General features: G+C 39.6%; 1 protein-coding gene across 3 annotated transcripts in view; it reads right to left on the minus strand.

The window, feature by feature from the left end:
• SMURF2 (SMAD specific E3 ubiquitin protein ligase 2) overlaps positions 1-17,824 on the minus strand; it is a 103,330-nt gene that overhangs the window by 14,730 nt on the left and 70,776 nt on the right. For 2 of the 3 annotated variants that reach the window (XM_050920694.1, XM_050920696.1), the window contains 5 exons: positions 16,062-16,264; positions 12,353-12,437; positions 7,406-7,564; positions 7,112-7,177; positions 818-1,022 (listed from right to left, as the gene is read on the minus strand). In XM_050920694.1, the coding sequence (XP_050776651.1) occupies positions 818-1,022; positions 7,112-7,177; positions 7,406-7,564; positions 12,353-12,437; positions 16,062-16,264 (718 nt within the window). The remainder of the gene's footprint in view (positions 1-817; positions 1,023-7,111; positions 7,178-7,405; positions 7,565-12,352; positions 12,438-16,061; positions 16,265-17,824) is intronic. The other variant, XM_050920695.1, reaches the window with a different exon arrangement.

The following is a 17,824-nucleotide window of genomic DNA, read 5'->3' on the forward strand; positions in this document are numbered from 1 at the left end:
AAGTTGTTGGCTGACTGTGATTTCTAAATAAAATTAGGCCTTACTCCGGATCTCGTGATAGCTCTCAAATGTCTTTTTTTTTTTTTTAGCAAAATAAAAAAATAAAAAACAAACAAATATTCCTGACATTTGACAATTCTATCGTAAGATTGTGAGAGAGGCTCAACTTTACTTAGAAATCACATCACTCATGATCATTTTGTGAGTTGGCATGTCTGATTACTGCACAGCAGCCTCCCAGCTAATTAAAGTGAGATGAGCAAGTCTTCAAAGGAAGACTCATCCAATCCCGTTAGGGTGGATAAATGGTAATCACAATGTGGAGACTTGGAAGTTGAGTGTAAAGTGAGAAGGTTGCAGTGGAGGGGAGCCAAAGAATTACAACTGCATATGATCATTTCAGCAAAACAATGTTGCAAAATTCCAGTGAGAACACTGCACTTTAGGTGTCTCCTGTCAGTCAGCAGCCTTGACAATTCATGAATTTAGTCTATTTTCAAAAATCTGAACAAAAATGTGTATTTGAGATACATACTGTGTAATTACAACATCGAAGATGAATGCTATATGAAGTTATTTACCTGTTATATTTAAAAAAAAAAATCTAAATTTTCAATCTACACTCTCCTCTCTCCTAAACAACTGTCCCTCCTTTTTCATTTCTTTCCTGGAAGAGAATCACATCTATGGTTACCGATACACTCTTCTCAACCCTTACCCCAGAATATACCATAACCACCCCTCGGAAAAGTTCCCTCCTCTATTCTCGCTCTCCCGTCACTTAAAAATGGGTAGAGTTTCCTTATCTTCAGATTACCTCAAAAATCTCTTCCCTGGAGACTTCAATACGACAGTGGCCAGCTTGGGGTTGGTGCTGTGACAATTCTTGCCTCAGAATCTTGAGTTTCTGCACTAGGTCTCGCTTATACCTTGGCACAGTCAGACATTCTGCGTCATCTGGAAGCTGGCACAATGATACTACCTGCTGTTGCTGCTGATGATCTTTAAGTTGGTTCTGACGGCTAGAAATAAACAGAGCTATTTTCAGAAACTCAAGTCACATGCCTGTATTTCCCCCTCAGATATTTTTAAAGTTTTAGTATTTACAACAAAACCAGTTTCAATTACACATGGTTACTTATTGTAATTACATTTAAAAAAATGTCCAGGTTCAGTAAAAGGAAAAAAATAAAAAAAATCCAGAGACTTTATCCTGACCAAAGACATATGCTTCTGTCTTTCTTGGCAAGCTGCTGGTTTCAGGGTTTGTTATTTCCATTAGTGCTATTCTATGAAGTATGTAAAAGGTTATAGCACTGTATAATAAAGCATTATCTATACAGTTTTACCACTGAGCTGCTGACAGTGAATTTCTTAGATACTATTTCCATATTTCCTTTGCATGTTTCACCTTCCTCCATTTTAAAATTCAGGGATATGCCAAACACTACGCCTCTAATCTACAGTCAATACCACAGTCTGTTTTAAATGGCTTGTCTGAAAAAGAGTAAGCTTTCAAAAAGATGTTTGTACTGGCAGCTTGGCAAGGACCTTGTCCCTTGTACCTGGACTTGTCTGCTCCACAGGAATGTAGGGAGTTCACATGTAACTAATTGGCACAGATAATCACGCAGTTTTACTACCAATTCTAAGAGATTTTATAAAGCTACAGGCATGTGGAAGTGTCCATCTTGCACACAATACTTGGATATTGTTTGAGCTAGATCAGTGATATCTAAACTTTTTAATGAGGTGACCCGCCAACTGCATTTTGTCTTTTTTTGCAAGCCAACCAAGGTCCAAATTTGTGGGGAGAATGGGGGCAAAATAATAGCCCAGCATCCTCTTCTGCCCCTTTCTCCTCACCCTACCAAGGGAGGCACTGGCCACCAGCAGCATCACCCTCCAGCCCAGCCCAGCAACCCCAATCCCAGCCCAGTGCAGAAGGGAGAACCTGTGGGGATGGGGGAGTGGGATAGAGAATGAGCCTGCCCTGCACTCACCCCACAGTAGCAGTTCCCATCCCACTGGGCTGGACCCAATTCCCCACTCTGGGCACTGTGACTTGGTTCACAGGGCCACAGTACCACTCTTCTGTCATGAAAGCGGGGCGGCCAAGCCAAATCTCAGTGGTGCTGTAACCTATCATGCCAGGCCATGTCTGGAGTGGGGAATCAGGCCCAGCCCCACAGGAAAGGAGCCGCAGCTTCAGGGTAAATAATGAGGTGGGCTCCCCGTCTGCACTATGCCTGCGACCCGCTTTGAATCTTCCTATGACCTGTTGGTGGGTCATGACCCATCATCTGGGAAACAATGACCTAGCACAACGGTGTAAAAAAGGTACACTTTACTTAGGCTGTCCAGCAAAAAGTCTCATGTGGAACACAGAAGATAGCACATTGAATGTACAGTGCTGAGTAATGAAGGTTAGATTTCAGTATGTGTTTTTTCAGTTGACTGTTATTAATGATATTTCAAACCTCATACACCAAAGATTCTAAACAGAACCATGCATAATTTTAGACCTGAAAATATTTTAATCTGTTGACTGTTTTGAACATGATCTGCTAGAAAGCTCCCTATGAACAATGGCCAACCAGAATTCATTTCCAGCAAGCTTTCACCACTGGAACATTCAGGGTTGGCAGTTAAAAGTGAAAGTCCCAGCCTGCTCCAGGGTTTCAGTAGCCATTCTGTTATTACAGAACCCTTTCTTTTAATGCAATTTAGCAGGGTGAAAAAGGAGGAAAACTGGGACCAGAAAGATCACTGCAGACCAACAACAATTACAAATTGGTCCAGGTTGCCACAGTTCGAGAAACACTGCCATAGGGCACATTCTAAATCACTAAAACAAAAATAAAGAGTTTTAATGTTAATATTTGCTTTAATCCCACAGGCTCTAAGGAGGGGATAATGGAATTAAATTCAGTTCTACCACCAATATTTAGGACACAACTTATTAATTATCTGCTAGTCAGGAAGCAGGTATCAGTGGAATTTTTCCTCACCCTTCTGCCATTGCAAATTTCACAGAATAAACTGTAAACTGCTTCACATAAGATTTAACAAGAAGCAGAGAGAGAAATCTCCAGGAGCAATTATTTGGGGGGTGAAGAAAGAAAATTAAATTCAAACTCTAAAAATACCTGTGTAAAGTGACCATGGTTGGTTTTATTTACAATGAGCTTCAGTTATCTTAAAACCATTATCCTAAAAAAGGCAGTAAAATGATTTAATGAGGAAGACAACCAACATCTCAGTGCTACTCAAAGCTAAAAGTGCAAGACATTCTACTTTCCTCTCCATTCTTTCCCCCCAAAATGAGAAAAATCATTTCTATGGACTTGTCTACACTTAAAACACTACAGTGGTGAGGTTCACTGCTATAGTTCTTCAGTATGGACGATTATACCATCAGGAAGGGATCTCCCATTGGCATAGGTAAGCCACCTCCCCAAGAGGCAGTAGCTATGTTGATGGAAGAATTCTTTCATCAACTTAGCTCTGTCTTCACAGGGACTTGTGACAGTTTTACTATATCGCTCAGGAATACGAATTTATGACAATGCCGAGCAACGCAGCTGGGTCAACTTAATCGTCTAGCACAGGGGTCGGCAAGCTCTCAGAAGGGGTGTGCCGAATCTTCATTTATTCACTCTGATTTAAGGTTTTGCGTGCCAGTAATACATGTTAACATTTTTAGAAGGTCTCTTTCTGTAAATCTATAATATATAACTAATATATTGTTGTATATAAAGTAAATAAGGTTTTTAAAATGTTTAAGCAGCTTCATTTAAAATTAAATTAAAATGCAGAGCCCCCAGACCAGTGACCAGGGCCCGGGCAGTGAGAGTGCCACTGAAAATCAGCTCGCATGCCACCTTCGGCATACGTGCCATAGATTGCCTATCCCCGGTCTAGCATAAACCAACCCTAAAGGTCCACTTCCAAATGGCCCTCGAAGCAAAATCCCCCACATAGCTCCTGAATCCAGCCCCAATTAGTGCTATGTACTTCTAATGCACCCATGACTTATATCTAACACTATCCTCTCACTCATGATGAGACATGACAATAGATTTATGTTTAACAACAATATAAACTCCATATACTCGAGGATAGCTCTTGATGATGCCCAAGTTAAAGGGAAATAATTCTTTCGTTTCCTGCACATTCTAATTCCACAAGGACAAGCCAGTAAAAACATCCCTAGTATAAGGCCTACCAGACAAGGTAATACTATATACTGTACTAAAGATAGAAGCCCTGTAGATTCAAAGCCAATTGATTACTTTTTCCTTTAAGACTGAGATTAATCTGTGAAATCAGCATGAGTTTAAGAACTATGCATCAAATTACAATTTTTTTAAATAGCTGCAGGACTAGAGGGAGAAAAATAAAATAGTATTAGCTGAATCAGACCAAAACCAAATCACAAATGAAGTATTAGCTAAATAGTCTGCAGTACTTAAAATAATAAAAACATTATTTTACCATTACTGAACTGTTGATGCTGGTATTTTGCTATTTTCATAGTTATTTTTCAATGTTTGCATCACCAGAAAATCGCTCAACTACACTTCCAAAGTAATATATTCAATGAAGCATTTAACTCATTCAGCTTTGAAAATAATCAGTAACGCTGGGCCAATATTTAAATTTTAAACAGAATTAGGTAGCCATGTATAATGGCATTGGGACAAAATGGCATCTCTGCTCAATGGAAAAGTCAGTATCATCTGAACTGAACCCTATGTTATATTTTTGGACTTAGAATTATATTCCACCCATCCCTCTTAAACAATATTTTATTTTTCAGATAATTTACAAAATCTTACAGGTCTAAGGCAAATGACTTGTTTACACTTCAGAGTAAATGGTGGGGGGGATGCGGAGGGGGGCGTGGAGAGAGAATCACTTTCACATATCCTGTCTGGTACAATAAAAGAATAAACATTACAGAAAATTTATCAGCCTGCAGACATTGTTGGTTGAATTTCTAAAATCCTTTTCTAATGAAAGACAGATGTACAAATGAAAAACAAGCATGTTATTATAGGTCTTTACAGCTTGAAGAAGTGTAAAATGGTTCTGGAGTTTGCTAGTCAAATTGGATTTTTCTGATGCAAAGCTAGCTCTATTGTAAGCACAATAAAATGTCATGCAAACAACCATGTCATACACCTCTACCCCACTATAACGCAACTCGATATAACACGAGTTCGCAAATAGCGCGGTAGCAGTGGGGCTCCGGCTGCTGCGTGGAGCCCTGGGCCCTTTAACTCACTGCTGGAGCCCTGCCGCCGCTACCCCGGGGCTGCAGCAGTGGGGCTTCGCCGGCAATTTAAAGGGCCTGGAGCTCCCCACAGCCGGAGCCCTGGGCTCTTTAAATCACTGCCGCAGTCCTGCCACTGCTACCCCGATATAACAGCCTTTCACCTATAACGCGGTAGGGATTTTTGGCTCCCCACACCCGTGTTATATCAGGGTAGAGGTGTAGTTATTTTGTAAATATCTATGAAATGGCAACTGGTGGATCTAAACAGAGGCTGTGCTAACCAGAACATTTTTTAAAAATAAAAATACTCCAACAAACTGCATTTTCTACAAATATAAAAAACGTATTGTTGTAGAAGAGAATTTTTGGTTAAAATATCCAAATAAAAATAATTCTCTGTGTTGGATGATCACTGGTAAATTCAGTTTCAATGCCAGCATGCAGCTAAGGAGACAAGGAATCTAAACATAGTTAAGAAAAAAATGTACATGGTTCATAAAAAGAAGCCATCAACCTGGACTATGAAGACTTCCATAAAATGCCCATAACGCTCAAAAATATGGTCCTCAAAACATTTAAAAATATTTTTTTCTCATGTTTAGATGGCAAATTCTCTCTCAGTACACTAGATTCCAGATGTGGCTTGTCCGGACAAAAGCCATTTTCCCAAACCAGCTAGGCAACTTTTAGGTGATGGCACAAAAGTTACATAAAAAGTTTTTCGGGATGTTTTCAAAGCCTAAATTTGATTCTTCTACTTGCTGGCTTCTAACACATTCTTCTTGGCTTCATTTCCCAATGACTGAAGGCTGGTCTACCGGGAACTTCTATTGGCATAGCTAAAAATTCACACACACACACACACACACACACACATACACACACACACACACCCAAGACATAGCTACGCTCACCTAACCCTCTGTGTAGGCAGTGCTAGGTCAAAGGAAGAATTCTTCCATCTGCCTAGCTTACTGCCTCTTGGAGAGGTGGATTATCTATGCCAATGGGAGAACCCCTTCTGTTGCATAGATAGTGTCTACACCGAAGCTGTGCTGCTGTAGCAGTTTAAGTGTAGACATACCCTGATGCCCTTTAAGAAAACTTATTGCCATCCCTCCCCAACACCTCCTCATGCTGACTGCATATGGCTCTCTGTCCACTCAGCTCTTCATTGTTTCTTCCACTCAACACCTAGTTAATGCTATGCAGGTGTTTCCCGAAACAATGGTCTTAAAAAGTTGTTAGTGGGAGAAACAGCAGAGTCAAAATTCCAGCAATGTCTGGACAAGCTGATAGCTGTGTCTAGACAAAACAAACATTTGTATTCTTTTTGGTTTCCACATTTAGTGATACAGAAACACTCGAATGTGAAATGAGTACAGCAGGAATGAAAGTGAGAGCCAGAATTCCTTAATGTTTGTTTAATAATAATAAAAAGGCAGTATCTGAAAATACCCAGATTTAGGTTTTGCTTAAGATTCTAAATGCTGGGACATATTCCCTAGTGCACATCATAAAATACCCTTACTATTTTTCTCTGTGTTTAGTAGTAGCTTCATATCCAATGAATGGTTCCTTATGTTCAGAATGTTTCTAATTGTCTTTATTAGAGATCTAGAGCTGGACAAACTGTGGAAGAATACCTAGTTACTTGCTCCCTGCTTCAATTTTTTATTTTAATGACAACAAAATGTGTCATCTAATTTTTTTAAATCAGTTTGTTACCCCACAGATTAAAACATTATAATCTGAAGACAATGCAAAAAGGTACAGCAGGCACTACTACTACTGTCCCTGGATAAATGCCACTGTTATATAATATCTCACCTGGGGTGGCAGATCTCTTCCATGGGACGGCACCTGCCCCCCCAAGACATCACAGTGGCTACGCCCCTGTTGAAGGGTGGTAGAGATTAAAATATTTATATAGTAATCAAAGCTCTCGCATATATACTATGTATATACACAGATGTCTGCAGCATGTTAATTTAAGGGCAAATACTGTTGCAGAGAGTTTACATAACACGGAATGCACCTTGGCTTATAACAAGCACTCTCAAGAGAGTTACCTTCTTTTTCTAATATTAAATTTAATGTGAGCTGGACACTTCTCAAACTTACTTTAAAACTAAGTGCAAATTAGCAGATAGCCGCGGATCTGTAAACTGTGTCGTTCTGTTGTTATGGTCGACAAAATAAACTCTGCCTGTTGCTGTATTACGGATCTCCCATCCAGGAGGCAGTGGACCAAGTTCTTCACAATTGATGTTGCTAAGATCCCTGCAAAAACAAATATAAAATGAAAAATACCTCAGCATTTGGCCTCTGAGCCAAACAAGTGTAAATGTAACAGAACAATTCCATGAAGTCTGAGAAAATGTATTGTTTCAGAAACTTAATCTGTTCAGCTGGAATCTCTACTCCCAAGGTACAAGCCTACCAGAGAAAATGAAAATATATACACCCGACTACACATGCATTGGAAAAGCAGTTATTACATAATCTTCATTTTTACAAAATAACAATCAGATACTAATTTAATACAGACTTAAAAACAAAAATAAAAGTTGCCACCATATTTGCCAAAAGGAGTTGCATTAGTTTTAACAATAAACAGTTTTAAAAAACAACAACTGTAGTCATTTAAGCCACTCAATCACATTCTAAAAACTCACACAAAACAAACCACATTTCTGATTAGTTACATATTCCATGAAGATTTATGCATGGATATCTGCCCAAACAAAAAGCCACTTTTGACTGTTTTAAAAAACAAACAATTAGCTCTTTAACAAGTATTTTAAGTAAACCATTAAGCGGTCTCAGGTAATCTCTATTAAAGCCAGAAGAATGCAAGTAGCATTTCCAGGTTAATTTATTTAAGAGGAATATTGTGGTTTTTAAAAACTGCATAGCATTTCTCTGAGGAATGATAAAACATCCCTTCTCCCTGACAACCTTTAGGTATTCTAGCTCAACTTCTGTTGACATCCTTGGAAGTAGGGCACATGTAATTCATGAAGCAATTTGGCCCCAAATACATAGATTAGGACTTTTTACAAACCAAATTATTATGCTGAATCTTTAAGCATTTGGTATCTTTTGTAAAAGGACCAGTGCCCCAATTCTTTACCAGTTTGTAACAATAGCAGTCTTCAAATAATGTAGAAAACTGTCAATCTCACTATATCCTTTGTGTGGTCCTGTTGTAGGATATGAAGCATAGCAGTACTGTTTTTGAGTACTGTCATTGTAAATAGTTAGAAAATAGTATTTTAACACAGAATATATGAAAGAATTTACAAGATTACAATAAGTATAGTGAAAGTAAATCTCTTTAGTAGCTTGCCCTTTTCGGTGGAGCAATAAATACCTAGCTAATAATAATTTTTGCCCAAAGCATTTTAATAAAGCAAATTTTTCTAAATGGTTAATTTGCAGATCCACTGACCTCTTGCTATCACACAGCAGCTTCTATCTTTTCATCATAATTACAGTTTGAGAAGTTTGTGCTGCTCTTAATTAAATCTATTAAATACAAAAGTAGCTGAATATAAATGTTGTTATATTCTGCCACCAGTCTAGAATTCGGATTTCCTTCCCCATCCCCATCCTGAACAACCAAAATGAGGTTGATCTATTTAAGAGAGAGAGGCATGTACTTATATAGGCTACAAGTATAATTTCTAAACCCTCCTTTCTTGCATCAAGTCTGTAGCCGTAAATAATGACAGGGCAAAATGACCGAAGTATTCTATGAAGAAGATGTTAAGCCACCTGATCACACCCACTAACAACTAAATGTCAGTATGCTCTCATTTGCAACTTCAATTATCTGACGCACAAAAAGTGTGGATGAATTAAGATGTATTTTAAAAAAAGTTCCCACATACAAAATGGAGACTAGTTCTATGAAGCAATATAGAGAATACATTGCCCACAGAAAATGATGAAAGTGTGATGCAGGGGAAGATTTTCTAAGACAAATGAAAGTTAACAATTTGGCATCAGCTGCTTAATTGCCTTTTGTGTTTTAGAAAATCTTCTCCATAGTCTCCAAAGGTTCAGGACAACATCACAATAAAAAGTATTTTTCCTTGTCTTAAAAGTAGTATTTCAAAAAGCAAAAGTGTCACTTTTTCATTAAAAACTTGACGTTTTGTTCTTCATACTATCGTTTTGAAGCACCTTACCCACTCCTTGCAATCCAACATCCATTTACATGGGAATGAACATGAGCAGAAGCCAACCACAGAGTTGTTAAGTTTCTTATAAATCTCAGGGCTTGCTGCCAGTTTAGGGCTGTACATGCCATTTTTACATTAGCATCTGCAGATTTTAGGAGATAATAATCTTAAAGAGCTTCCAGTGTGTTAATTTTTTTTAAGCTAACAATAATTCTCTCTCTTTACACAGATATGTTTAATGAGTGGGACAGTAAACCTCAACCTTCTGGAAAGTGGAGATGCAAAGATGTATTGGATTATCCTGTCCATCTCCACCTGAAAAGGCAGAATTTACTCTGCAGAGCACATTTTTCTAGTACTTAATCTAGTTTCAAATATGTCAAGAAAAGTGGGCTTCCCCATTTCCCTTAGGAAACCATTCCAGAATTTAGTACATCTCATCGATGTATGGAATATTTTCATGATCTCTTTTCCCTCTTAATTAATTCATTATTCCTAATTATATTCCCCTTCCTCCTGACATTTGCAAACTTCAGATTAATCTTTCCCTTTAAATGTTTAGCCAAGCTGTACACATTAGCTTTTGGTGTGTAAAGAATCAAGTCAATCCCTTCAAGCCCTTTTAACAGTTTGGTTCTCATGTGTGTACTCCTTCCCATTTGTCTATGGGTAACGAGGTGCCCTGAACTAACTACAATTTCCAAGGAACAGTCTATGTATTCCCTCTTGCTCCACAATACAATACCCCTGTACACACAGCCTCACACTGGATCTTTCTGACTACTACAAAATGCTATCCATGGTCACCTCTAGGCATATCCCACCATTTTCACGACTTCTATATCCTACTGAGTATTAGGCCTTGGCTACACTGGCACTTTACAGCGCTGCAACTTTCTCGCTCAGGGGTGTGAAAAAACACCCTCCTGAGCGCAGTAAGTTACAGCGCTGTAAAGCACCAGTGTAAACAGTGCCCCAGCGCTGGCGCTATAAGCTAATCCCCACGGGGAGGTGAAGTACCTGCAGCACTGAGAGAACTCTCCCTCAGCGCTGGCGCTGCGACCACACTCGCACTTCAAAGCGCTGCTGCGGGAGCACTCCCACGGCAGCGCTGTACAGCTGCAAGTGTAGCCATACCCTCGGTGTTTCAAGTTACCTTTTAACAAAAGCATATTGGCTTACATTTTCCAGGTTAAACCATATTTTGCTGTTTCGAGCATCCCTTTCTAACACATCTAGGTCCCTTTGTATTACTGCCTTGTCCTCAGTGGTGTTCATAATATCGCCTCCCAAATTAGTGTAATACATACATTTCATGAATGTGCTGACTGCTCTCTTCTTTCAGATCATTAAAGGAAGATATTTAATGAAAAGGGATCTAACTCCAAATCCTGAAGTAATACACTACACACCTTTTTCAGCTTCAAAACCTGTCATTTTTCATTAGCCTTTATTTACAGTCCTTCAGCTAGTTCTAAACCATGGGATAGTATTCATACCCAAGCCAATATGAATTACTTTGATTGTGAGACCATAAGATATTGTATCCAATCCATTACTAAAGTCTAAACATACGAGACATCAACCATATTCTTTTCAATTTTTTTATTCAGTCAATAAAATAACCCTGAGAGATAAGATGAATGAAGTAATAATATCTTTTATTGGACCAACTTCTATTTTTTGAAAGGACAAGCTTTCAAGCTTCACAGAGCTCTTCCTCAAATCTGCAGAAGGTAACCAGAGAGTATTGCAGCTAAATAGAAGATGGGACAGATTGTTAAACACAAGGGGTGTTTAGGAGACCACTTAAAATGAAGTGGGCACTTAGCACCTCTGCAGTCATAGGGAAAAGGAGGGTGAGTAGGCAGCAAAATGCGTTACAAATTGTTGTAATGGGCCATAAAACCAGGGTCTGTGTTAAATCCACAATTTTTAATGTCCAGCACAGTTAGGAATTTAAATTCCCAGGCTTGTCTGCAAACAAAAAATAATCCAGTTTGTCTGACAAGATTTGCACTTAAATTTATGTTGCAAAATTCTCATGCTTCAGTTATCTTCTATGAGCCAGATTTTTACAAGAGCTCAGTTCTCATTTAGGTACCTAAAGGCAGAAGCCAGGCTGCTGAGCTTCTGGGAGCTCCCATTTCTCTCAGTGGGAGCTGAGAACTTTTGACTAGCCAGCCCTACATATTAAGGCTTTGTCTACACTGCTAATTCAACAATAGTTTTGTTGTTCACAGGTGCTTAAACCCTCCCACTCCCCTGAAAGACAAAAGTTTTGCCATGGCAAGTGCCTGTGTGAATGCCTGCATTGTCGGCAGGAACACTCTCCAGTCAACAAAGCGAAACCCGCTCATAGATGGTGGAAGTATTTTGTCGGCAAAAGTGCCGACAAATAGCGTTTACACTGCCTGACTTTTAGCGACAAAGCTGTGTAGCGTAGACCAAGCCTTAGTGATTTTTCCATCTTCTACTGTGTGTTCCATTATTTTATTAGGAATAAAAAGCCAGATTTGCTTATAATCTTTGGGGCTATATCTGATACTAACACCATCAGGTACTATACCTCCTTTCATAAAAACAGTTTTATTTATTCTCCGAGACTTTCTACTACTGAAGAATTCTTTGAAGTCTTAGTTTTCGATGCAAGGGGTGTAATTTATTTTGTTGAGTGGCTTATGTTAAGATGACAAGCTGAATGTTGGAGAGGGGTAAGGGTGGAGAAGGGGGCAGGGGCGTGTCTCATCTAGCAAGCCAGTCTGCATATTCTCTTAAGTAACATTCAACAGTATAATATTGGAGGACAAGCAATTTTAAGAATGTCCTGTTTAATTTAAGACTTCATATAACAATAAAGACATGTGAGTTCTTCTCTTACCTTGGTACTCTTGGGTCATGCCATGTGCTTACACCTGTCTGAGTATGCAGGAAATAGACCTGACCTTGCTGAGTTGTCCTTTGCTCTGTTAATTAAGATAAAATAATACAAGAACAATCACAAAGATTGACATGCATGAAAGGCAAAAAGGAAAAAAAAAAAGTCATCCAGCTCATACTACAAGATTATAGACAAAGTTACTAACCAAAAAGCCCTGCTCAAAAGAAGAGATGCTCTAGAAACGTGGTTAAACAGATTTTTTCCATGGAACGTTTCTAGGTACTGTCATCAGATTAACATGTGGAGAGAGCTAGGCTTCCTGACAGCAGGCTGAGCAGGTTGCATGTGGCGTCCAAGTAAGAAATCCAAATCAGAGTCAATTAGCATAGTAGCAAGCCTTGAAAATTGGCAATCTGACAGTTTTTAGATATTTGTTTTTGCTAGAGGCATGGAATGGTTTTTCTACAGTCTCAGAATTTTGGGGAAATACTACAATTTGTAGATATGGATAGGAGAGCAGTATCTTTTCTTTGCAGTTCACAGGAGTCTATTATGAGACAAAGGTTTCAGTTTCTTCTGGAATTGTGTCTACATCTGGGATTACATAATAAAATTTCTGCAATACTGGGCTTTTACTTCCTCTAAGGCAGTGCCTAAACTCTAGAATAGCACACATTTTACAAACACTAAACTAGCACATATTACATGGTTATAATAGGCGTAAAAGTCCCATTAGAGAGAGTTTCAGGCTTTGTCTACACTGAAACTTTGTCAGCAAAACTTCTGTCATTCAGAGGTGTTAAAAAACACGCACCCCAAAATACGAAAATTTTACAGATGAATAGCACCAGTGTGAACAGTGCTTTGCCAGCAGGAGCACTCTCCTGTCAACAAAGCTGCTGCAGCAGCTTGCGGGGGGTGGAAGTATTTTTGTCAGCAGGAGAGCTTTCTTCTGCCGTCAAACAGCAGCTACACTGCATGTCTTTTAGCGGCATAGCTGTAAAGGCGTGGCCGTGTTGCTAAAAGCTGCATGGTATAGACAAAGCCTAAGTGTACTGTCATAGGGATCTAAATCAGACTTTTTGGTAAAGTGTTTTGCTTTTTTTTAATTAAACAGGGTATAGCAGAAGTTATATCAGCAACTGAACAATGTGGAAACATGTTTCAAAACAGTCTTTGTACCAGCCTTCCAGAACTATCAAATGTGGTAACGTTTCTCAAGTAGTCTAAAACAAAAGTATTCCAATATTCCCCTAGTTGTACACTAGAAAGATTAAGTCTGTATACAAAATGAGACAAGAATGCAGCCTTTAAAAAAGGCATAAATTCAAAGCAGCTACTAAATATTCCATGTTTTACTTTAAAATGTCCCAGTCCCCTGAAGAGTCAATTCAGATGTCCTTGACCCAAATATCTAGGTAATTAACAACTCATTATCCATGACATAGGTATTTCTGTACCACCAGCTGGTAGTGTCCTATAAAAGCCTCTAGATAAATGAGGAACACCACATCAAATGCAAAAACTTCCACTAAAAAGATTAGACATTTAATGAGATTACAGCATTATCTCTGTGTTGAAGGGTTTTTATAGGTATTATGAGAGATGGAATCAACTTGGCCAATTACACTTACAACTGAGAGAGTATCTTCTCTAGCCACATGGGTAAGGGCTCATTCAGTTGTGCCAGAAGTCTTCCAATTTTAAAAACTGAAACTTCATGAAGTTCAGTTAAACCTACTGAATAGCTAAAAGCACTTGATTTTAGGAAATGTTAAGACACAAGGTCACATTACCATGCAGACGTTAACTACTTACGTCATCCACTATCGCTTACTTGACAAAATATGTGAAGTGATCAAAGTATAACAATACTCCACTCTTACACAGTGCTTTTCATCAGTAGGTCTCAAAGTGCTTTGCAGTAGGATTATTCTCATTTTACAGATGGGGAAACTGAGGCACATACTTGTCCAAGGTCACCCAGCACTCCAGTGGCAGAGCCAGGAATAGAACATAAGAATGGCAATACTGGGTCAGACCAAAGGTCCATCTAGCCCAGTATCCTGTCTTCCAACAGTGGCCAATGCCAGGTGCCCCAAAAGGAAAGAACAGAACAAGTAACCATCAAGTGATCCATTCCCTGTCGCTCCTTCCCAGTGTCTGGCAAACAGAAGCTAGGGACACCAACCCCATAGGTGCTGACTCCATGGGTGCTGTGGGGATGCAGCACCCAAAGGGAAAAATGAGGTGCTCCCCTGCTCCCTCTCCCGCCACCCCCATCCCCATCCCTTCCTCGCCTCCTCCCTGCTCCTCCCCACCACCTAACAGCTGTTTGGACTTTCCGGGAGGAGTAGGGATGTGGCATGCTCTGGGGACAAGGCAGTAAAGAGGCAGGGCAGGGGCAGGGACTTGGGGGAAGGAGGCTGAATTGGGGCTGGGCGAGGGTTGTGCAGGGGCAGGGGCAGGGCCAGGGCCAGGGATGGGTCAAACATCCATGGGGCAGAGGGGAAGTTGGCACCTATGGCCATCCCTACCCACCCTGGCCAATAGCCACTGATGGACCTAACCTCCATGAACATATCTAGTTCTTTTTCGAACCCTGGCCCAATACTCTAGCCACTAGGCTGCACTGCTTTATGATGCGGTGATGACCTTTTTAAATACTATGGAAACAAAGTAGGTGAACCTCTGTAAATTGTGGGGGGAAAGCCATATGATTTTTAATGTGTTCCATGATTTTCCAGCCTCTTTCTAATCAATCTTATTGTAATGTATGTTTCTACTGGCACCAGGCTTCCTTCTTTCTAGTTCTTGCAATTTATCGCCCAACCTCTACACACTAACAAAACATAAGGGAGGGCTTTCCAACATGCTGGAATATGGCTTGTTCTAACTCCCACTGCAGTTTGTGAAAAGACACCTATTGCCCATAGTGAGTGTTGTACTGAGCTCTAGGGCTGCAAGTTTAAAAACTGCAAGAGTTTCTCCCTCCCCTCTTAAGTCACAAATGAACCTTACCACTTCAATTTACGTACAGAAGAGAGGAGAATCGAATTATGCTTTCAAATATCAAGATTAATTTAAATTTAAAGAGTTTATAAAATGTATCAAAGTCCTTTCTTTAATTTAATCACAAATCATACCTAAGTTTGCCCATTTGACCACTGAACATATATGCTCAATTGCAGATGAATACATGTGGTACATTTATAATGTCCTATCATTTAAGTGCACTCTTGTAAGAATCTACTATGGAAACACATACATATTCTGGGAACAGCAAAAGTCTTAAAGAAAAGTTCAATAGCTCCAAATGCAGTTAACATTTTTGTCTGCCCTTCACTAATGGCTTTCATCTGGCACATTTCTTCATCTGATTGTGAAACAGTGCAGGGAAGTATTTACTTACAATTTATAGAAATGTCACTAAATTGTCCAGAGAACAAAGGACAGGAATAATGGAATGGGAAGAAGTGCTCCATCTTCCTCACAAAATGTCTCACCTCTTTACAATACAACTATCACCAGAAGTCCAAGCTTAAATTTAAGACTTCGTGCAGACCTCAGAGAGATCAGCATTTTAAATCTGTTATCAAAGAAAGAGGATCGAAAAAAGTTAAAAAGAGCAGGGGAGGAGGGAACCTCATTTACCTAATTTCTTAGAGAAGGACTGGAATAATGTCACGTTATTTTTTAACTCACATACCATATCCCTCAGGCAGGTCAGGAGGAGTATGTAAATGTGTTCTGCTCATGTAATTCCTATGCCTTTGAGACCTGACTCTTCTCTCTGCCAATCTGGGATCTGACGACTGTCCACATGTCGCACCATTTGTTCCTGTAATTGGTGTGTTCTCATCCACAAAGCAGCTCAGAGGTCTGCCTGGACTAGAATATTCAGATGCTGGTCTGTTGAGAGGTAATGAGAAAAGGTTACTTGCCTTTTGTAATCAAGGAAATTATTCTCTCCAACCACATCTATCCTTTATGAAACAACATTTACTTACATACAATAGATGAAAGCATCTGTCACTAAAAGTGCAGGAAACAGTCACTCATGTTTAATTTCATAAAATATGAGAGAAATATTCAGGTATCCGCTGTGTCAAAGACTGCTTTGATAAGACAGTAAACTACTCTCTTGTATGTAGACCTTGCTAAGCTATTCATGCATTTGTCCAGCGTACTCTACATGGGTTATATCTGAAGACCATTTGAAAACATTAGCTAGTGCAGAATGTAGCGATACACGAGCTTAGCAGTGCTCCTTGCAGGAAGCACATTATGCCTGTGCTTTGTGATAAGCACTGGCTGTCAATGAGTTTCCAGATACAACTCAGGGTGTTCATTTTAGCTCAAATTGTTATGGGTTCTGCCTACCTTAAAGACTGCTGCTCTCTGCTGCAGCAGCAGTTTAAGTCATGTGAAGCACTTGATTTAACACCTCTCCATACACTTAAAAAAAAAAAAAGGGGGGGGGGGGCTGGCAGTAGGGTATTTTTAGTGAGGGGCCTGCAGCTCTGAAACTTCCCTCCCACCCCAGTCAGACATTACCTGAGCATATTGTTTTTATTATTTATTATTTGTATGTCCATAATGCCTAGGAGCCCTCGTCATAAACCATGACCCCCATTGCAATAGGCACTATTCAGACATCAAACAAAAAGACAGTCCATGTCCCAAGGAGTTTATAATCTAATTATAAGACAAGAGACAACAGATGGATAGACACACAAATAAACAAGACGACAATATTGGTCATAACGATAGGCAGCAGTTCCCACACATCAGCAGCCTAACTGTTGTCAAGTTTTTTTTGTAGGCATCATGGCAAAAGATTTTCCAGGTGGGATCTGAAGATGGATAATGAGATAGCTATGTTGATGTTTTTGGGGTGCTCCTCCCAAGGGTAACACAGGTATCTGTTTGAAAATAAGTGGAGGTTGAAATCATGGGCTGATTGGAGGTGAGCACTGACAGCTTGATAACGAATGAATGATGACACGTAGTGTGAGGATTGGCTATGATGGGCCTTAAAAGTAAATACAAGCAGCTTATGTTTGATACAACAGAGAAGGGGTAGCCAGTGAAGGGATTCAAAGAGAAGGGGATATGATAAAAGCAATGAGCTAAGAAATGATCTTTGCAGCAGCATTCTGAACAGATATGAGTGGGGTGAGACTGCATTTGTCAAGGCCAGAAAGAAGGATGTTGCAGTAAGAGACATGCAGGATGACGAGAACTTGCATGAAAGTTTTAGCTGTTTGAATGGATAGAAAAAAGCCATAACTTACTGATGTTATGCAGAAAAATAATCAGGAGATTTAGACATAGCATGGATGTAAGGACCTAGACAGAGACTGGAGTTGCAGGTTACAAGCCCAGGGAGTGACGGGCAGGATGCTGGTATTGTCCACAATGATCAAGAAAGGACAAAGCAAGGAGGACACTTGGGGGTGGGGGAAATTA

Source organism: Gopherus flavomarginatus, chromosome 12 (assembly GCF_025201925.1).
Source record: "Gopherus flavomarginatus isolate rGopFla2 chromosome 12, rGopFla2.mat.asm, whole genome shotgun sequence".
Lineage (NCBI taxonomy): Eukaryota > Metazoa > Chordata > Testudines > Testudinidae > Gopherus > Gopherus flavomarginatus.